Genomic DNA, 15,476 nt, shown 5'->3' on the forward strand with positions numbered 1-15,476 from the left:
CCTAAGGACGGCTGTGTTCGCATACTGTCGAGATGCTGCAATAAGCGCACGTGTTTTCGTGCCTCACGCCATTATTCACGGCACTACCGTACAGTCTGAGCGGCCGTGTCGAGAGAAATGATTAAAACAGCCTGGCTGAAAACTAAAGGGCGTTCTCGTTCTCGGAGAGGAACTGGTCGCACTTTTGCTGCGCACCCACTCACACATTTAGACATCCGTGAATGAATCGATAGATATAGAGTGTCTGCGATAATGCGTAATGGGCGTGGTAGTCGCATGTAGTATATACTAAGAAAGCAGACCAATCTTCCCACCACATCCGGTCTCGCAGAAGCTATGCGATTACTTCCTTGGAGAGCGATCGAGCGGTGCACGTAACTATTGCGGCAACCGAGGACGTTAGGTGCGTTGGCAGGAAGGTTACCATCCAGGGATGGGGACAGGCGGGCAATCGGCGCGAGTCGATATCTCTGCTTAGTAACGAATGCACCTGGCAACGAGGCATTCGCACAGCTCGAAGGCCACGGAAGACGCATAAAAGGCTTCAGCAAAACGCTTAGCGGGCCTGTTGTCACTCGGGTCGCGCTCTTGTGCACTTGTGCAAATTCCGCACGAGCGACGACACAAACAACGAGGATGGGAGGCCAGGTAAGGCTTTCTTCGGGCAATGTACGTCCCTTGTCCTTTTCGAGACGCATATGATCTGACCAGTGCGTGTCCAAAAGGATGCTTTGCACGGATAATTTTCTCAAATGCGCTTCTTTGAAACACTTCAGTCGTCCAACTGCAAAGTGTGCTTAGCCTAATGCCGGGGTGCACGTTAACAGTTCGAGATGTTCATGCTACAAAGTCGGTATAGGTTGGGTTTTGCTTAAAGTGGTGCCCTGTGAGGACTGTCCGGAAAAGATAGAACCAACGAGAACTCGTATATAAAATTATTCGTAAGTTTGCTTGAGTTATGGTTACGTTGTCTCGAACATGTTAATCCCGCGAAACGCTATCCCAAGGTCGCTCTGAATATCGCTTTTGACGACGTCAGATTTCGTACGCATGACAATTATAGGAACGCACATTAGCGGGAAATGTGTAGCTTTTCTCAGCGAGTACTATTTCTACAGAAAACCTCTTTTCGCAAACATAAACGGGCCAAGTTGTGGCGGTGACTTCCTGTAAATAGTAATGTGCAGGTCATAACTACTTTTCTTTCGCTGATATTAAAAATCATCATCTAGAGAGTGCATGCTTTACGAGACAAAAGTGTACATTTTTTTTCGCAGCGAGTGAGTAGGATGTCTGTGCATGCAATGTGCAGGGCACCACAAAAACAGATAGCCTACTCAGAGTTGCGAGTATAATCTGCACTTCATTGTATTTTATATTACGAAACCGTGCACGGCCCTTGCACAAAAAAACACTGCAGTTTAGTGGTGTGGTATTTTTGTTGTTTTATTTTGTCTATGTATGTATACCTCCCTCTAATAAAAGTGGCGACGTTTAGTACAAACGGTATTTGTGGCAGCCAAAGACGCCTTCGTATACTGTGTATCCCACATTTTTCTGAAAACTCATGATATTTTGGTTCTTAGCTGTGGTACCATCCACGTAATGAACAGTCAGAGCAAATTACTTTACATACTATACATGGGCTAGCTACAAGTATTGGAGAACTCAAAGTACCTTGCACTCAAAACACATACATAGAAGCATTACGTTCAATGTGACTGCACGTGAGCTGGCCAGCTTAGCTTTTGACATTAGCCAAATTTTCAGTTTCTCTTGTTTTTGCAAACTCCTGAAAAGCTTCAAAAATAACATAAAGAAACCCAACTTTCATGGGAATAACTGCTTCCCCGAGAAATGCTGTCCTTCATTTCACTTAATTTGGTCTTGTGTAATCATCTGACAGTCTATTCAGGCTTTAAATAGCATTACTTCCATAATGAAGAGCTAAGTATACTTCTGCAGGGTGGACTTCCTCATTACACCTTCAGAAATTCTGCTACTTGTAATTATGTTGTGGGTGAGACATGCAAAGTAATGCAAGAACCATAAGCAGTCATGACCTATTGCACTCGGTGCGCTGTAAAAACAGCCTGTGGTTCGTTGGAATTGACATTTATCTCAGGTCGTTGTGTTGAGTAGTGGGAGGCCCAAGGCTCCCTATTGTTTGCCGGCATGGTAGGTGTTTTTAAAGGACGCACAAGTTTGCCTAATTGCCTGAAAAGAGGAACGCGGAAAAGACAATGGCATGAATATTGTAGCAGGTTTAAATTTGTGTTTAGTGAATAACGTCATCTTTTTGATTTATTAAAACAATGTTGAAAATCGAAGACACCACAATATCTAAACATGACATGATAAGCTTCCACCAGTCACTGCGAGTAAATTTTTGTTATTTTCTACTGAATGATTCATTTTTACCAAAGAAACTTTTTACCTTGTCACTTTGCATGCTAAACAATTAAAAATTACATTGGGTTCCACACAGCCGTGAAACTAGTCATGAGACGACATACCAAGAAGAGAGCACCCTATAAAATTCCCGTTTTACTCTTAACATAATCACTGCTGATGATGAGTGTAAAAGTATGAACTCACCTTCAGCTATGGCAGAAGTAAAAACGAAAGAGAGAGACGAATGCAGTGCTTGTCTTTGGCTACGCACCCACGTTTTCAACAGAACATTGTCTTGTTAACGCTAGAGATGGTAACATTATATGCAGAGACTCTGGCGCTGTTTCGTGAAGCCATGGTGCAGATGCAGGATAGGTCAGCCTGGCTATACAGAAAAAATAATAGAAGCAACGGTCTATGTAGTATATAAACAGCATGCTTTTGTTTTGTTTCATTTATAATGAGAACATATTGTACAAAAAAGTAATAAATAGAAAACAAACTAACAAACCAGAGAAAAACGTATTGATATTGCTAATTAGGTTCTAGTTGAGTTAAATGCTTTGTTTGAGTGTAATTCAGTGGTTTTCTTGCGTGAGTGTTGCTTTTCCATGATTACTCAGTCAATTACAAAACATACACATTTAAAAGATTAGGTTTTTGAGGGTTTCACGTGTGGGGAAGGAAGGAAGGAAGGAAGGAAGAAAGCTGAAGCACAATTTTGATCTCGTCTCCTACAGGCGCTCACCTGGCTCGTGATTGCTGTCTGCGTCGGGCCGGCTCTCTCCGGATACGTGGTGCGCCGGCGGGTCTATGGCGGTGGCGGATATGTCGGCGGTGGCGGATACGATGATAGTGGATACGGCAGTGGTGGGTATGGCGGTGCATATGCCACAAAGAGGTATTACTCTGGTGGTGGAGGCGGCGGCTACGCGGGTGGTGTAGGTGACTATGGCAGATATGGTGGTTACACAACCAGCTACCGAAGCGGAAGAGATGGCTACGGCGGCGGTGGATATGGGTTCGGTGGTAGCTACCAATCATACGGAGGTGGATACGGCGGCGAATTGAAAAGCTACGGCGATAGTGGATACGGAAAATCCTATTCAAGAATTGTCAGCTACGGGAGTGGAAACATAAAATACGGCAGTGGTGGATATGGTAGCGGTGGATACGGCAGTGGCGGATACGGCGGTGGCGGATACAGCGGTGGCGGATACAGCGGTGGCGGATACAGCGGTGGCGGATACAGCGGTGGCGGATACAGCGGTGGCGGATACAGCGGTGGCGGATACAGCGGTGGTGGATATGGCAGTGGTGGATATAGCAGTGCTGGATATGGAGGAAGTGGCTACGGCCAAAGGTATTACGATGGTGGACAGTCGTACAGCAGCGGAGGCTACAAGGGTGGATACAGTGGAGATTACGGTGGAGTTAAAGGTGGATCTCGCAGCTACGGAAAGGACTATAAATGGTGAAAAAGACTCTGAATCAGGCGCCTGGCCAGCATGCACTAATGTGTTTGCATAAAACTAAAGCCCAGAAGAGTGATGCATGTTTTTGTCTTTTGTTGTTTTTCTAATAAACGTTTCCTGCTAATTCCAAATCATACTACATTTCCTCACATCATTGCACTGTTCTCCAATATCTGTGAATGGTTGCAGCTACTATACTTGTGCAAGAACGGGCAATAAAAAGATTGGCACAGGTGTTTTTTTTTCTCGCAAGATAAGTGTGTTGCAAATTTTCACCGCCACTGTTCGAACACAGCACGCCACATGTGCATGCTAGAGTGACTAGCATTGAATCCACTATACGATAGTGATGTTTGTCGATGGTCGTCTTTGTCTGCATACAAGAAATATCTGTTGTGTACGTTTAAAGAATTTATTTAGCTCAATACAGCGTCGCACTGCTGCATGGGAAGAGAGGAATGTATTTGTTTCCCCCTTCACCGGAGTAACACTCCAAATAAGGGGTTAAAATGCAAAAAGCATTCCTTTCAACTAAACTCATTTGTACCTGGAGGGAGTTATGACCATGCGACACGTTGCTGAAAACACGTAAAAGAAGTATATAATTTAGGCGTTCATAGAAACCAACCATGAAAGTTCGATGCAACTAATTCTGCTTCAAATACATGTTATTACACTAAAAAAAGGAGCCTTACCAAAGCCTCTTAGTGATTTAAGGGTAACTTTTCACAAAACATAGATGTTCATGCTAAGATGCTTCACTCGAATCGAAGGAATGATGAATGTTCAGCATTAGTTTTGTATAAGTCTTCTCGTGGCGGTTACAATAAATGTCAAAAATATTACAGAACTCACGTACTGTGGGAATCGATGATAAGCGACGCACGAATGGGGAATGTTGATATATCACTTTAAAATCAGCACAACGTTACGAGGTGTACGGACGTAGTACACACTGAACACAATTTTAAATGTTATGTGCACTAACGTGTCTGAATAAGATGCAGGCATGTTGTTTATCGTCGCGTAACGGGCACCCCCCCCCCCTTTTGCAATACCAGAACCAGCAGTGGTAGACATCAAGTTTGGACGTGTCAGTAATCTTCGCCTTCTATTCACGTGACGGAATACCAAATTCGGTATATATAGAGATAGCGAAACGGCCGTGAGAGCATCATGAGCGTCGTATGTACATCTCATATGACACGAATGCCATGATTATTATTTTTGCACCAGTCCTTCACCTTCGTCATCCATTCGCATCACGTAAAACTAAATTTGGCATTTGTGAAGCTAACAAAACGGCCGCGAGCGCACCATGAGCGTAGCATGTATTCATGTTTTACATGACTCATATGTCATTACTATATTGTTTGGATGTATCATTTACCTTCGTCGTCTAGTCACGTCACGTAAAACCAAATTTGGTATATGAGCGCTGCATGTAGTCGTGTTATACATGACACGCATATCATGAGTATCATGTTTGAACGAGTCATATACCTTCGTCGTCCCTTCGCGTCACGTAATACCAAATACCGTCACGTAATACCACGTAAAAGTAGGCGTGTAGTCGTGCCTTACATGACATGCATGTCAAGAATTGCATATTAGGGCCTGTCACTTATGTTCGGCATAGAGCCGTGTCATATCATACCAAAATATGTCATGCGAATGAAACGACCGCAAGAGCAGGAGGACCAAGACATGTAAATCATGAGAATAATGGCACACATGTCGTAATCTTCATGTTATGACTAGTTACTTATGCTCGCCATACAGTCATGTTATGCCATATCATAAATCCCATTATCGGGATGGCCAGATAGATAGATAGATAGATAGATAGATAGATAGATAGATAGATAGATAGATAGATAGATAGATAGATAGATAGATAGATAGATAGATAGATAGATAGATAGATAGATGGATGGATGGATGGATGGATGGATGGATGGATGGATGGATGGATGGATGGATGGATGGATGGATGGATGGATGGATGGATGGATGGATAGATAGATAGATAGATAGATAGATAGATAGATAGATAGATAGATAGATAGATAGATAGATAGATAGATAGATAGATAGATAGATAGATAGATAGATAGATAGATAGATAGATAGATAGATAGATAGATAGATAGATAGATAGATAGATAGATAGATAGATAGATAGATAGATAGATACGACCAAGTCGCCAAAGTTCGCTAAGAAATGCTTTGCATTTAAAAACGGCCTCTCTGAGGCCCTCTTGAAGACACATAATTCTCCTGGACCTGATGTGTAATTAGGGTTGTTGCTCTAAACGTACAACAATATTGTTCCGACAGCTACCGCGATTTCTCCTGGCAATGCCATCTTCGCGATATTAAAATAATAAACGATTAGGGCTTAACTGAAAATACATGGGCTGAAAAGGAAGGTAGATCCGATTCCCCTCAATCTTGCAATGGCGAGCAACACACGTCACATCTCCAGTCTCTTTGGACTCAAGTTATTTACAGGGAGGAAGAAAAATATTGAAAGAAAGGTAGAGAGGTCAGCCTGAGCTACAATGTGCTCTGGCATGCTACTACGCAAAGGCGAAGGGTGACAGGGTGAGTGATGAATGACGATGGTAAGGTAGGGAGAGGGGGATATGGACTTGTTATACTGGAGTAACTCTAAAGGCATGCATCCAGCCAAGTGTCTTCTAAGAATGCTACGACGGCTACTTTCGCCACATTTGTGCAGCTGGCGTCAGGCAAAACGTATACTGGTGTTTCGTAATGAAACTCCCGCGAGATCAGACGGGAACATATGTCACTGGTTCAGTAATTAGGGAGGCGATTGCGGGGCTGATTCCAAGAGCGAATATGACGCCCCCCTCACCGAAACGCACCACAAAAGTGCGAACAACTTGGAATTGGTCTCTTTTAGTGCGCCAGAGAACATCAGCTGTAGTACAAAAAGCTAGGCAGAGCCGAGAGTTGATAACAAAACGAAAATATATTCTCAGATAAGGCAGAACCAATAACACACCAACCTGCACACATCTGGCGATAATCCAATACAATTCATCACCAACACAAAATACTCCGAACAATGGGCTTCACATCACAACATGCAGTGAATACAGCAGGCGCAAACAACAACACACGCTACAGTGCAATTTTTTTTCATTAACTAGCCATGACACTTGTAGACTAAAATGTTCGTCAAACGTATTCAGGCCAGTTTTGAGAACAAAACTTGAATGCTTCTCTTTGAGGAAACACTCACTCAAAGACCAGCGGTGGTTGTAATCCCGCTGCTCCCGCAGTTTCTTTCCCAGGAAACTCTCGCGTCGTCAACTGACCGCACTTCAATAACAAAACGTCTTCGCCAGTAACGCGTCGGCCACTCACGCGCTGCGACTCGGAACCCGTCTTCGTCCGCGGATGATAAACACGCACTCTTCTGCTTGTAGGACAAGCCTTCACCCGCAGGTGGGAAACCTCTTCATTTCCTGATGCGACTCCTTCCACTGCAGGTTATATATATACTCTAGCCGCCCAGTTCCCGAAGTTTCCAGGCATTTCGTCGGTGCGCCACAAAGCCAAGGCGATGGAAAGGGCGAGACCTTTCTCGTTATGTGACGCAACTCTGCAGGACCACGCTCATTTTCTCCAAAATGTTTCTGGAGTTTGCCTTTTGATATATCCGAGGAGGTTGGTCGGCATGGCTAAGGCGGCGCGCGCGGGCGTCCTTTTGAAGCTTGTTTCTTCTTTACGCTGGCTTCTGTCGCGTCTGCCCAGCACCTCGTTTTCACGTTGCGGTCAGAATTTGGAGGCACGCTCTTTGTTGAGCACTGATTTGTAACAACATAATATGCCCCTTGTGCCTGCAGTATCTTGAATGGCATGTCTCCTAATCATAATACATCTGGTTGCACTTTTACTTGCTTTACAATAAAGTTTGGCCGAAATGTCTGTTCTTTCAAGTTTTCTGAAGAAGACAATGGTTCACGCGAATTTAGACTGCCACAATAAATATAGGCTCGAACAAGTGATGTCGTCAGAGCCAAGTTCCCGACTACAGTGTTTATTTATAACTGCTCGTTCTAACGGTGTTTATGGTGTTCACTTTCACCCACTTCTGACGGTGAATACAATCGAACCACGTTCAAAATAAGAGATAAGGGAAGCAGAAGAAATCAAAGAATGGGGGCAGAGGAGGCCAAATAATTGGGATAGCGAAACCGTTGGGAGGCGGCAGCGTGTCTCTATACTTGCGGTTTATCGATTTTGTCCCCTTACTTCATGGAGGGGGCTTTGGGACGGTAAACCCCATATATCAATGAATAGCAATTACTTCATTGGGGAAATAAATCAAACTTTAGAAAAGAAGCGGATAGCCATTACTTTGCACGGATGGCGCAGGTGTATTGTGTATAAATAGGTAAATGACAATTACCATGACAAAGATGATATCATGATTTCAACCTTTTGCGAAAATCATGAATGTTTTGCGGGCTTGAGCAATGCGGCCTGAAAAATAAACGCAAACTTCTTTTTTAGGGGGTGGTGGAAGAGGGAGTGAGGAAGAGGGTGCCGAGGGGTTTGCTGTGACGGGCTGTTCTCGCGGTTAGTGTGAAGCATAAGCGTTTATTTGGGCTGGGTTGAATAGCACCTTATTTATCATCATTCCTGTATCTACACCATTATCGAATTCCGCGTAACGACCGCATGGAATTTAACAAAATGGTGGACCTTCTGCCGGACGTCATCAGACGCCAACTCACCCTTTTTAAGGTACGCAATATGTGCACAACTGTCACAGATGGCAACTATTTTGAACCAGCACAATATTAATTATAGCTTGAAAGTTATTATGTTATGTTTGGTTAAAGTATGGCTACTTAGTGAGCACCGGCAGACATCCTCAAAATTCATAGGCTTATTCTCACGATTCATAAAACTGTCTGCGTTTTCATGCAGAGATTTGCCACAACTCTACATGATACAGGTGCGAAAATTGGGCAACAACCCTTCTAAAACCTAGAACATATTACATCGATGCTCACTTCTTTTGAGTATAAGGATGCTTATTTACCTGGATGCAAAGACAAGACGAGGTAGCTAGTTTATGCCCCACAGTGGTCTAGTGGCTAAGGTACTCGACTGCTGACCAGCAGGTCGCGGGTTCAAATCCCGGCTGCGGCGGCTGCATTTCCGATGGAGGCGGAAATGTTGTAGGCCCGTGTGCTCTGATTTGGGTGCACGTTAAAGAACCCCAGGTGGTCGAAATTTTCGGAGCCCTCCACTACGGCGTCTCTCATTATCATATCGTGGTTTTGAGACGTTAAACCCTACAAATCAATCGAGGTAGCTAGTTTATGAATGAAAAAAGGCATTCATTCATTCATTTGTTCATTCGTTTGTTCGTTCGATCGTTCTTTCGTTTGTTGTTTCGTGTTGTTCTAATGTTGAAGATTTGGTATGCGTCGCCCACTTCCCCCCTACAGTTATAAATTGCAGAGCGACTTTGACGTTCTTTTTTTTACTTTTTGACTTATCCAATACCAGAATTACAGAACACTTAAGAGGTGCACTTGAAATTTCTTCAAGAAACAACGCCTGTTCCAGAGATCCAAGGGAAACGGGATTACCGATGTGACAAAGAAGTGTCTGAAACCTTCAAATATTATCGGCATATCTGTGCAGATATACAAAATTTTGCAGATATTCTACTATATGCATAATCTGCAGCATCACCAAGACCATTAAATGCACGGCCGTCTGTTTGTATATAGTCACTCCCTACCGACGTGTACGTTTATTTTTAGGCACACCTTACTGCTACGATTCGCTCGCAACATTTCTCGGCGAAGTCAGCGTACTTTAAAAACCATTGGTGGAATTCTTGGTTTGCAGTCGCATGCCCTTCCAGGGGGTCGCTTGATTAAGGCACTGGAGCGTTTAGAACGGAATAGCTGGTCTGCACGTGCTGTAGTGAGTTGTCAGACTAAGCTAGCTATACGCCGTCATCCGTATCCGTCGTCTGGGGTTGATTGCTGCTGAGGAGTAAGGGTCAGCAGGTCAAAGATGCAGAAGCGGCCTTTTTTATTTTTTGAGTGGAGCAACTCAACACACTTTTCTACTGAGTTATCTGAATCTTCTGTAGTAACAACTTATATCGTAATTGCATACCTGAATGCGCCGAAGCACACAACTAGAGCATTCTCATGTTAGCTTACACATTGTCAGGTTACACTACATGCTGCCCCGAGCACACATGTTGTCAGAGTATCTTAGATATTGTAGTCTTACGTTTGAGACATCCAATATGTCTGTTGTGGCACCGTTTTTCTTCCGCGTGTTTTTTATACCCCAGGAATACCAAAATTGTCACTTCTTTCTGATAGGTTTCTTCGAAGACGCCGTTTATTCTCCTTTCAAGAGTGGAGGATGCAAAAACACGGTGAGTTTTTGTTCACTGAGCACCACCTTGAGAAGAACAAAAAAGTTATTGAACGTAACCGAAACGCAACGTGCAGGTGACCAATGGCAGTTCCCTTCACAAAATTTTGCAACTCACTTTGGAAATAAGCGGAAAGACGTTCGCGCACGCATCACGCTGCCGTACAGCACCTCTTGCGAAACAGATCTCTTTTATCAAGAGCCCAGTATTGCTTTCTGCCATTCCTTCATAGTCAGAATATACGTTGCTTCCTATACAGTGACACCGATGCTGGATCTTGGAGGTATACTGCTACGTCATCACCTACATTCTGGAGCGCATTGAATCGTTCTTCACTCTCAAATGTCGCGATGGCGTGCTTACGACACGAAAGTTTCCTGCAAGTTTAGCACCACTGCACTTTTTACTCGGTTTCCTCATACGAAAAGCCTATTAAATTGCCTCAGGACTTTCACACCACATTCACAACAAGGCTCCTCAGGATGGGGGTTCATAATACCTGGGAAGAGTAATTGAAGCCCAAAAGTTGAACCAACTAGAAAACTTAAAACTTACAAAAACTGGACAAGCAATTATCAATAACCTTGCAATGCAGTTGAAAAAGAAGCCCACCTGCCCCGATTTATTCCTCATAAAATCAAGGATAATATATTTGTGTGTCAAATACCAAGGAACATGCACCCGGAACATAACAAATGATGGAGACATGCCGGAGATCAGTTGCTACAGCAGAGGCTAGCGAGCAATAACAACAATGCGAGCATACGATACACAGATGCCGCCACATAAAGAGGAACAAAGAAATGTGTAGCCTGGGGGGGAGGAAAAAAGTACAGAGCTTGCTGCCGCTTAGACATATGCCAATGATGCAACCACCACAGAGGAACTGGGAATTTCGTTAGCAATCAGTTCAAGTTCTTCATCGGTGAAAGTCGTGATGGATTCACAAGAAGCGTGTCGCATGTTTCAAATGAGATCACTTGGCAAATCAGGCCTTGGAATTTTCCTAAAGTGCGACTTCAAAGACGCAAGTATCCTCTGGCAACCAGGGCACAAATTCTTAGTGGGAAACCAAGCGGCACATGCCGCAGCCCGAGAGCATATACACCGGGCTTCTAAAATACTCGAGCTCGATAAATGCGGAGGTGCCAGTACCGAGAAAATACTCCGAAATACTTGCGCACTACTGGAAGCAACGACACCGCTATCAACCTGCTCACAAAAGGTCGAATAAAGAGCAAGTGGTGACCTGGGCACGCCTATTCTAATAGCACTTCTACTCAATAGAAAGTGAGCGCTAGTCTATGTTCTGTGTGTCTCCTTGTCTTCGTCTAAATCACGCTAACGTCTATTGACCTGGAGAAGGCAACATGAAGGCACCTATCCGCACGGTACACTACTGCACGCAATGAACCTCGGCAACTACAGCAAGAACTGTCAATACTGGCAGGACTCTGCAAACACCCTGTACCACATGGTATGGGGCTGTCGAAGCAACCCGAGTGTCTCACCCATGGATGGACACAGTGTGCAAGAAAATGCAGAGGACCAGTGGGAGGCGTTGTGGACGTCGGTAAACCCTGAGGACCAACTCCGACTGGTTGAAAAGGCTCGGGAGTCGGCGGCTAGCCATGGCTACCTGGAATGAGGAAGTCACCCGCCTCTGGGCGAACGCGTGCATGGTCATAAATAAAGTATAGTTTTCTCTCTATCACTGCACCGTTGTTTAGCAAAAAGTCCATTCCAATACAAGGAGCTTCATTAGAACCACTGAAGTGGCAGTCCCAGCCGCCGCCAACGGGAGCAAGTGAAGCCGCCGGCGGCCATATTGCTAGACAGAAAACAGGGCGGAACCGCCCTAGACCGCTATGGAATACGCGCGTTGCGCGCGTCGCTTTGCAGTTCCATGATGAAAAAAATGAGATGGAAACCACTTTTAGGTTACACCTACGAATAAATCCCTCTTCTTGTTTATGAAACAAATTATTTCATGCACCCAATGTCAGCTGCACGCTTTCAGATCAATCTGTTATCGAGGGATGCTTTGTATATTAAGCTTGCTGGCGCACTATTGTGGTACAAAATAGTTCTAATATATATTGGGTGTTTTAAAAAATGTGTCTGCAAATACTCAACATCAAGGGGAACGCGACATTTGCTCGCTTCTTTCATATATATGCTTGTGTGTCTGTCGGCAGGTTACCAGAAAATATATATGGAAGTTGAAATAATTTAAGCTAAAGTTAGGAAAAAAAAGGTAATTAAGTAAACTGTTAGTCACCAGTAATTTTTCTAGAGTTATCAAATTCTAACCAATTTACACGCGGAACCAACACCGAAGCACCAATGTCGCGTGCAACCGACAAACACAAGGAGACGTACTCCAGGAGACATACCCCAAATGAATTGTTTATACGAACGATTGCCTTGGCGTTAGTTCTGCGTATTATTTATCAACTTCCGTTGGCGACGTGTGTTGTCATGGCAAGCGCAGCCTTCAGAGTCTAGAAACGAGGTAGCTCAATGTTTGATATAACGCCACTCACTCATTTTGGCAACTTCGTCCAGCGGTGTTTTGGTTTCGGCTTCGTCGGCAAGACAGAACGGATTTCAAAGGCGTCTCATCTTGTTTTAGTCGCAATTGCTTATTTTATGACTAGATTCTATTGAAGCTACGTCAAGGAGGTAGAAACTAACAGTTTTTTGTAGATACGTTCGGAAAGCAGGAAAAATCGAAGGTGCACTGCCAGGCCGCCGTCTGGTTGTCTGCCGCGTTCCGTCGAAGCAGCATTAGTCGAAGTGAATAGAACAGCGGTGGTCACCATCCGTAGCCCTCCTACTATTTGTTCGAACAGCACGTTCGCAGGCAGAACGCAGCAAACTGTTCAAGAGTGTTCGTGCAAACCCGGAGTCTGCATGCTTCGTAGACGCGACGCAATACGGTCGAACAGCCAACTTCTCGGTCGTTGCAGTTGACCACGCAGGTTGTGTTATTCACTCCACGTCTATCAGGAACACCACTCCCGCTAAAGCTGAACAGGTAGCGATAGCTCTCGCTCTTTTTCACGACTCCCGGCAACACCTCTCTTCAGTCTCATGAGTGGCAGTGCGAGCCTTTGCATCTGGATCAGTATGAGCTGAAGTAGCTCGCATTTTATGTAATAGGTATATTTCAGAACACGCCATAATTTGTTTTCCGGCTTACCTCGGATCACATCTTGCCTCCATGGCAAACCTAAACAAGGTCGCCCACGCCCGAGCACGCCAACTTACTCACCGTGCTGGGCAGCCTGCTGGACCTTGAGACTCCAACCTAATGGTCTTTCGAGATATTCTCCTCCCTTTCAACGAGCTAGCCAAACATTATCACCTGGACAGAAGGATTTTTCCCCTTCCTCATATGCAACTTTGTAGAACCCAGGCATCTACCCTCCGTATGCTTCAAACTAGGTCGTACCCCAGTTTTCGTTCCCACAGCCAGTTTATTGAAAGCATTGATCCAACATGTGAAGATTGTGGCGCCGTATATAGGTTAGACCACATGCTCTGGCAGTGCCTCTCCTCACGCGATTCTCGGCACATGACCGCAGAGGAATGTAGCTCTGCGCTCGGGCACTGAGAACTTGCACATCAACTATGGGCTGTCCAGAGGGCCCACGATGCGGCGGTGAGGCTCGGCCTACCCGTTCCGACGTGGGAGCGGCCGGCTGCTCTATCTCCTTGTGGTAGTGTTCCTCAGGACCTCAATAATGTTCTCTGTCTGTCTGTCTGTCTGTCTGTCTGTCTGTCTGTCTGTCTGTCTGTCTGTCTGTCTGTCTGTCTGTCTGTGTTTGCGCATTCCTCAATAAACATGCACCAAATTTGGTATTCACTCGCCAAAAAATTATGCATGCACGCCGTCAGTTTAGCCTAGTAAGACAACACCAGAAAATTTGGAATTCAAAGGGCATTCAGACGTCCTACTCGTTCCAATGTTTGATACGTGCAGTCATAGACCGCAAGTAAACTTAAACTTAATACTCATGAACAACGTCTTGTCAGCGAGCATTTAAAGCTTCAAGGTACCTTCCATATAGCAATACGCATGTATTACACGCATGCGCACCTTTCATATTGTTTCTAGTTCAACGGCATACGCGAAAAAATAGGCGATCGTCAGCGAACGAAGCGAGAATACTTTCACGTGAAATGTGGTCTCAGGCGTCTTCTTGATGCAATTTGTGCAGCTATTAGTGGCGAACGAGGTCACCAAGGCCTTGTAAAATCTTCAACTCCTTTACGAAAGCACGTCACAGTCTCCAAAGGCCACTGCAAGGGCAGGGCTACGAAGCGTGCACTTCGTCATCTGCTTTCGAGTCTTTTCTTTTCCAATATGGCGGCGACCTACGTCACTTATTGGGGCCCACCTTAACTCCAGAAGGCATAGTATAGAACCTTCTTGTTCCAATAGTTACATCTCTTGTACACTCCGACAGGACAATGAAACTGGCGACGTTGGTGAAGCTGCGTATTCCAACTCTAGAAGTGCACCTGCCTGCCAGGTCGATAAAGTGTCCCCAGCTAGCATTCAAACTTACTCGCGTAGTTTGAGTACAGTGTCTGTCTTGCGTCAATATTATCAGAGGTACATATTTTCATATGAAACTAAATTTCTAAAATTCTCCACATTTCCCTAGTTCTCTGAATTCTCCTATCCTGATTACGTCGAAAACAAACTTGAAACGCTCATCAAACATCTCCTAAGACATAATCTCAGCACTTATATACGTCCGCCATGGTGGCACTGTGTTTACGGTGCTTGGCTGCTAAGCCGAAGGCCGTCAGTTCAGTCACAGCCGTCGTGGTCGCATTTCAATGAAAGAGAAATGCTAGAGGCCCGTTTACTGAGCTATGTCGCCATGAACGAGACCACGCGGTCGAAACGGCCGAAGCCGCTTCATAAAGTGTGCTATAATCCTGACCGCACAAAAAGGACAAGCACAAATGGGGGTACGACGACACGCACCATAACTTTATTTCGTTTGTTCTCGAAAACACGTAGCAGTATTCAAAGTCTTCCGACGTGCACAGAAAGAGTTATATCCGCTAATCAGCCTAATGAGACACACATTTATTTTAAAATATCCCAACATATCCACTAAATCAGTGATGATCCG

General features: G+C 44.6%; 1 protein-coding gene and 1 long non-coding RNA gene across 2 annotated transcripts; one reads left to right on the forward strand and one right to left on the reverse strand.

Moving 5' to 3' along the window:
• Positions 1-489: 489 nt before the first annotated feature.
• LOC119161166 (uncharacterized) lies at positions 490-4,000 on the forward strand. The gene is made up of 2 exons (XM_037413520.2): positions 490-648; positions 3,135-4,000. The coding sequence occupies exons 1-2, from the start codon at positions 637-639 to the stop codon at positions 3,870-3,872; spliced, it is 750 nt and encodes a 249-aa protein (XP_037269417.2). The 5' UTR covers positions 490-636; the 3' UTR covers positions 3,873-4,000.
• Positions 2,100-2,872, reverse strand: LOC142776322 (uncharacterized). The gene is made up of 2 exons (XR_012887452.1): positions 2,599-2,872; positions 2,100-2,217 (listed from the first exon to the last, which is right to left on the reverse strand). It is a non-coding gene; the product is annotated as an uncharacterized LOC142776322 (long non-coding RNA).
• Positions 4,001-15,476: the final 11,476 nt, after the last annotated feature.

Source organism: Rhipicephalus microplus, chromosome X (assembly GCF_043290135.1).
Source record: "Rhipicephalus microplus isolate Deutch F79 chromosome X, USDA_Rmic, whole genome shotgun sequence".
Lineage (NCBI taxonomy): Eukaryota > Metazoa > Arthropoda > Arachnida > Ixodida > Ixodidae > Rhipicephalus > Rhipicephalus microplus.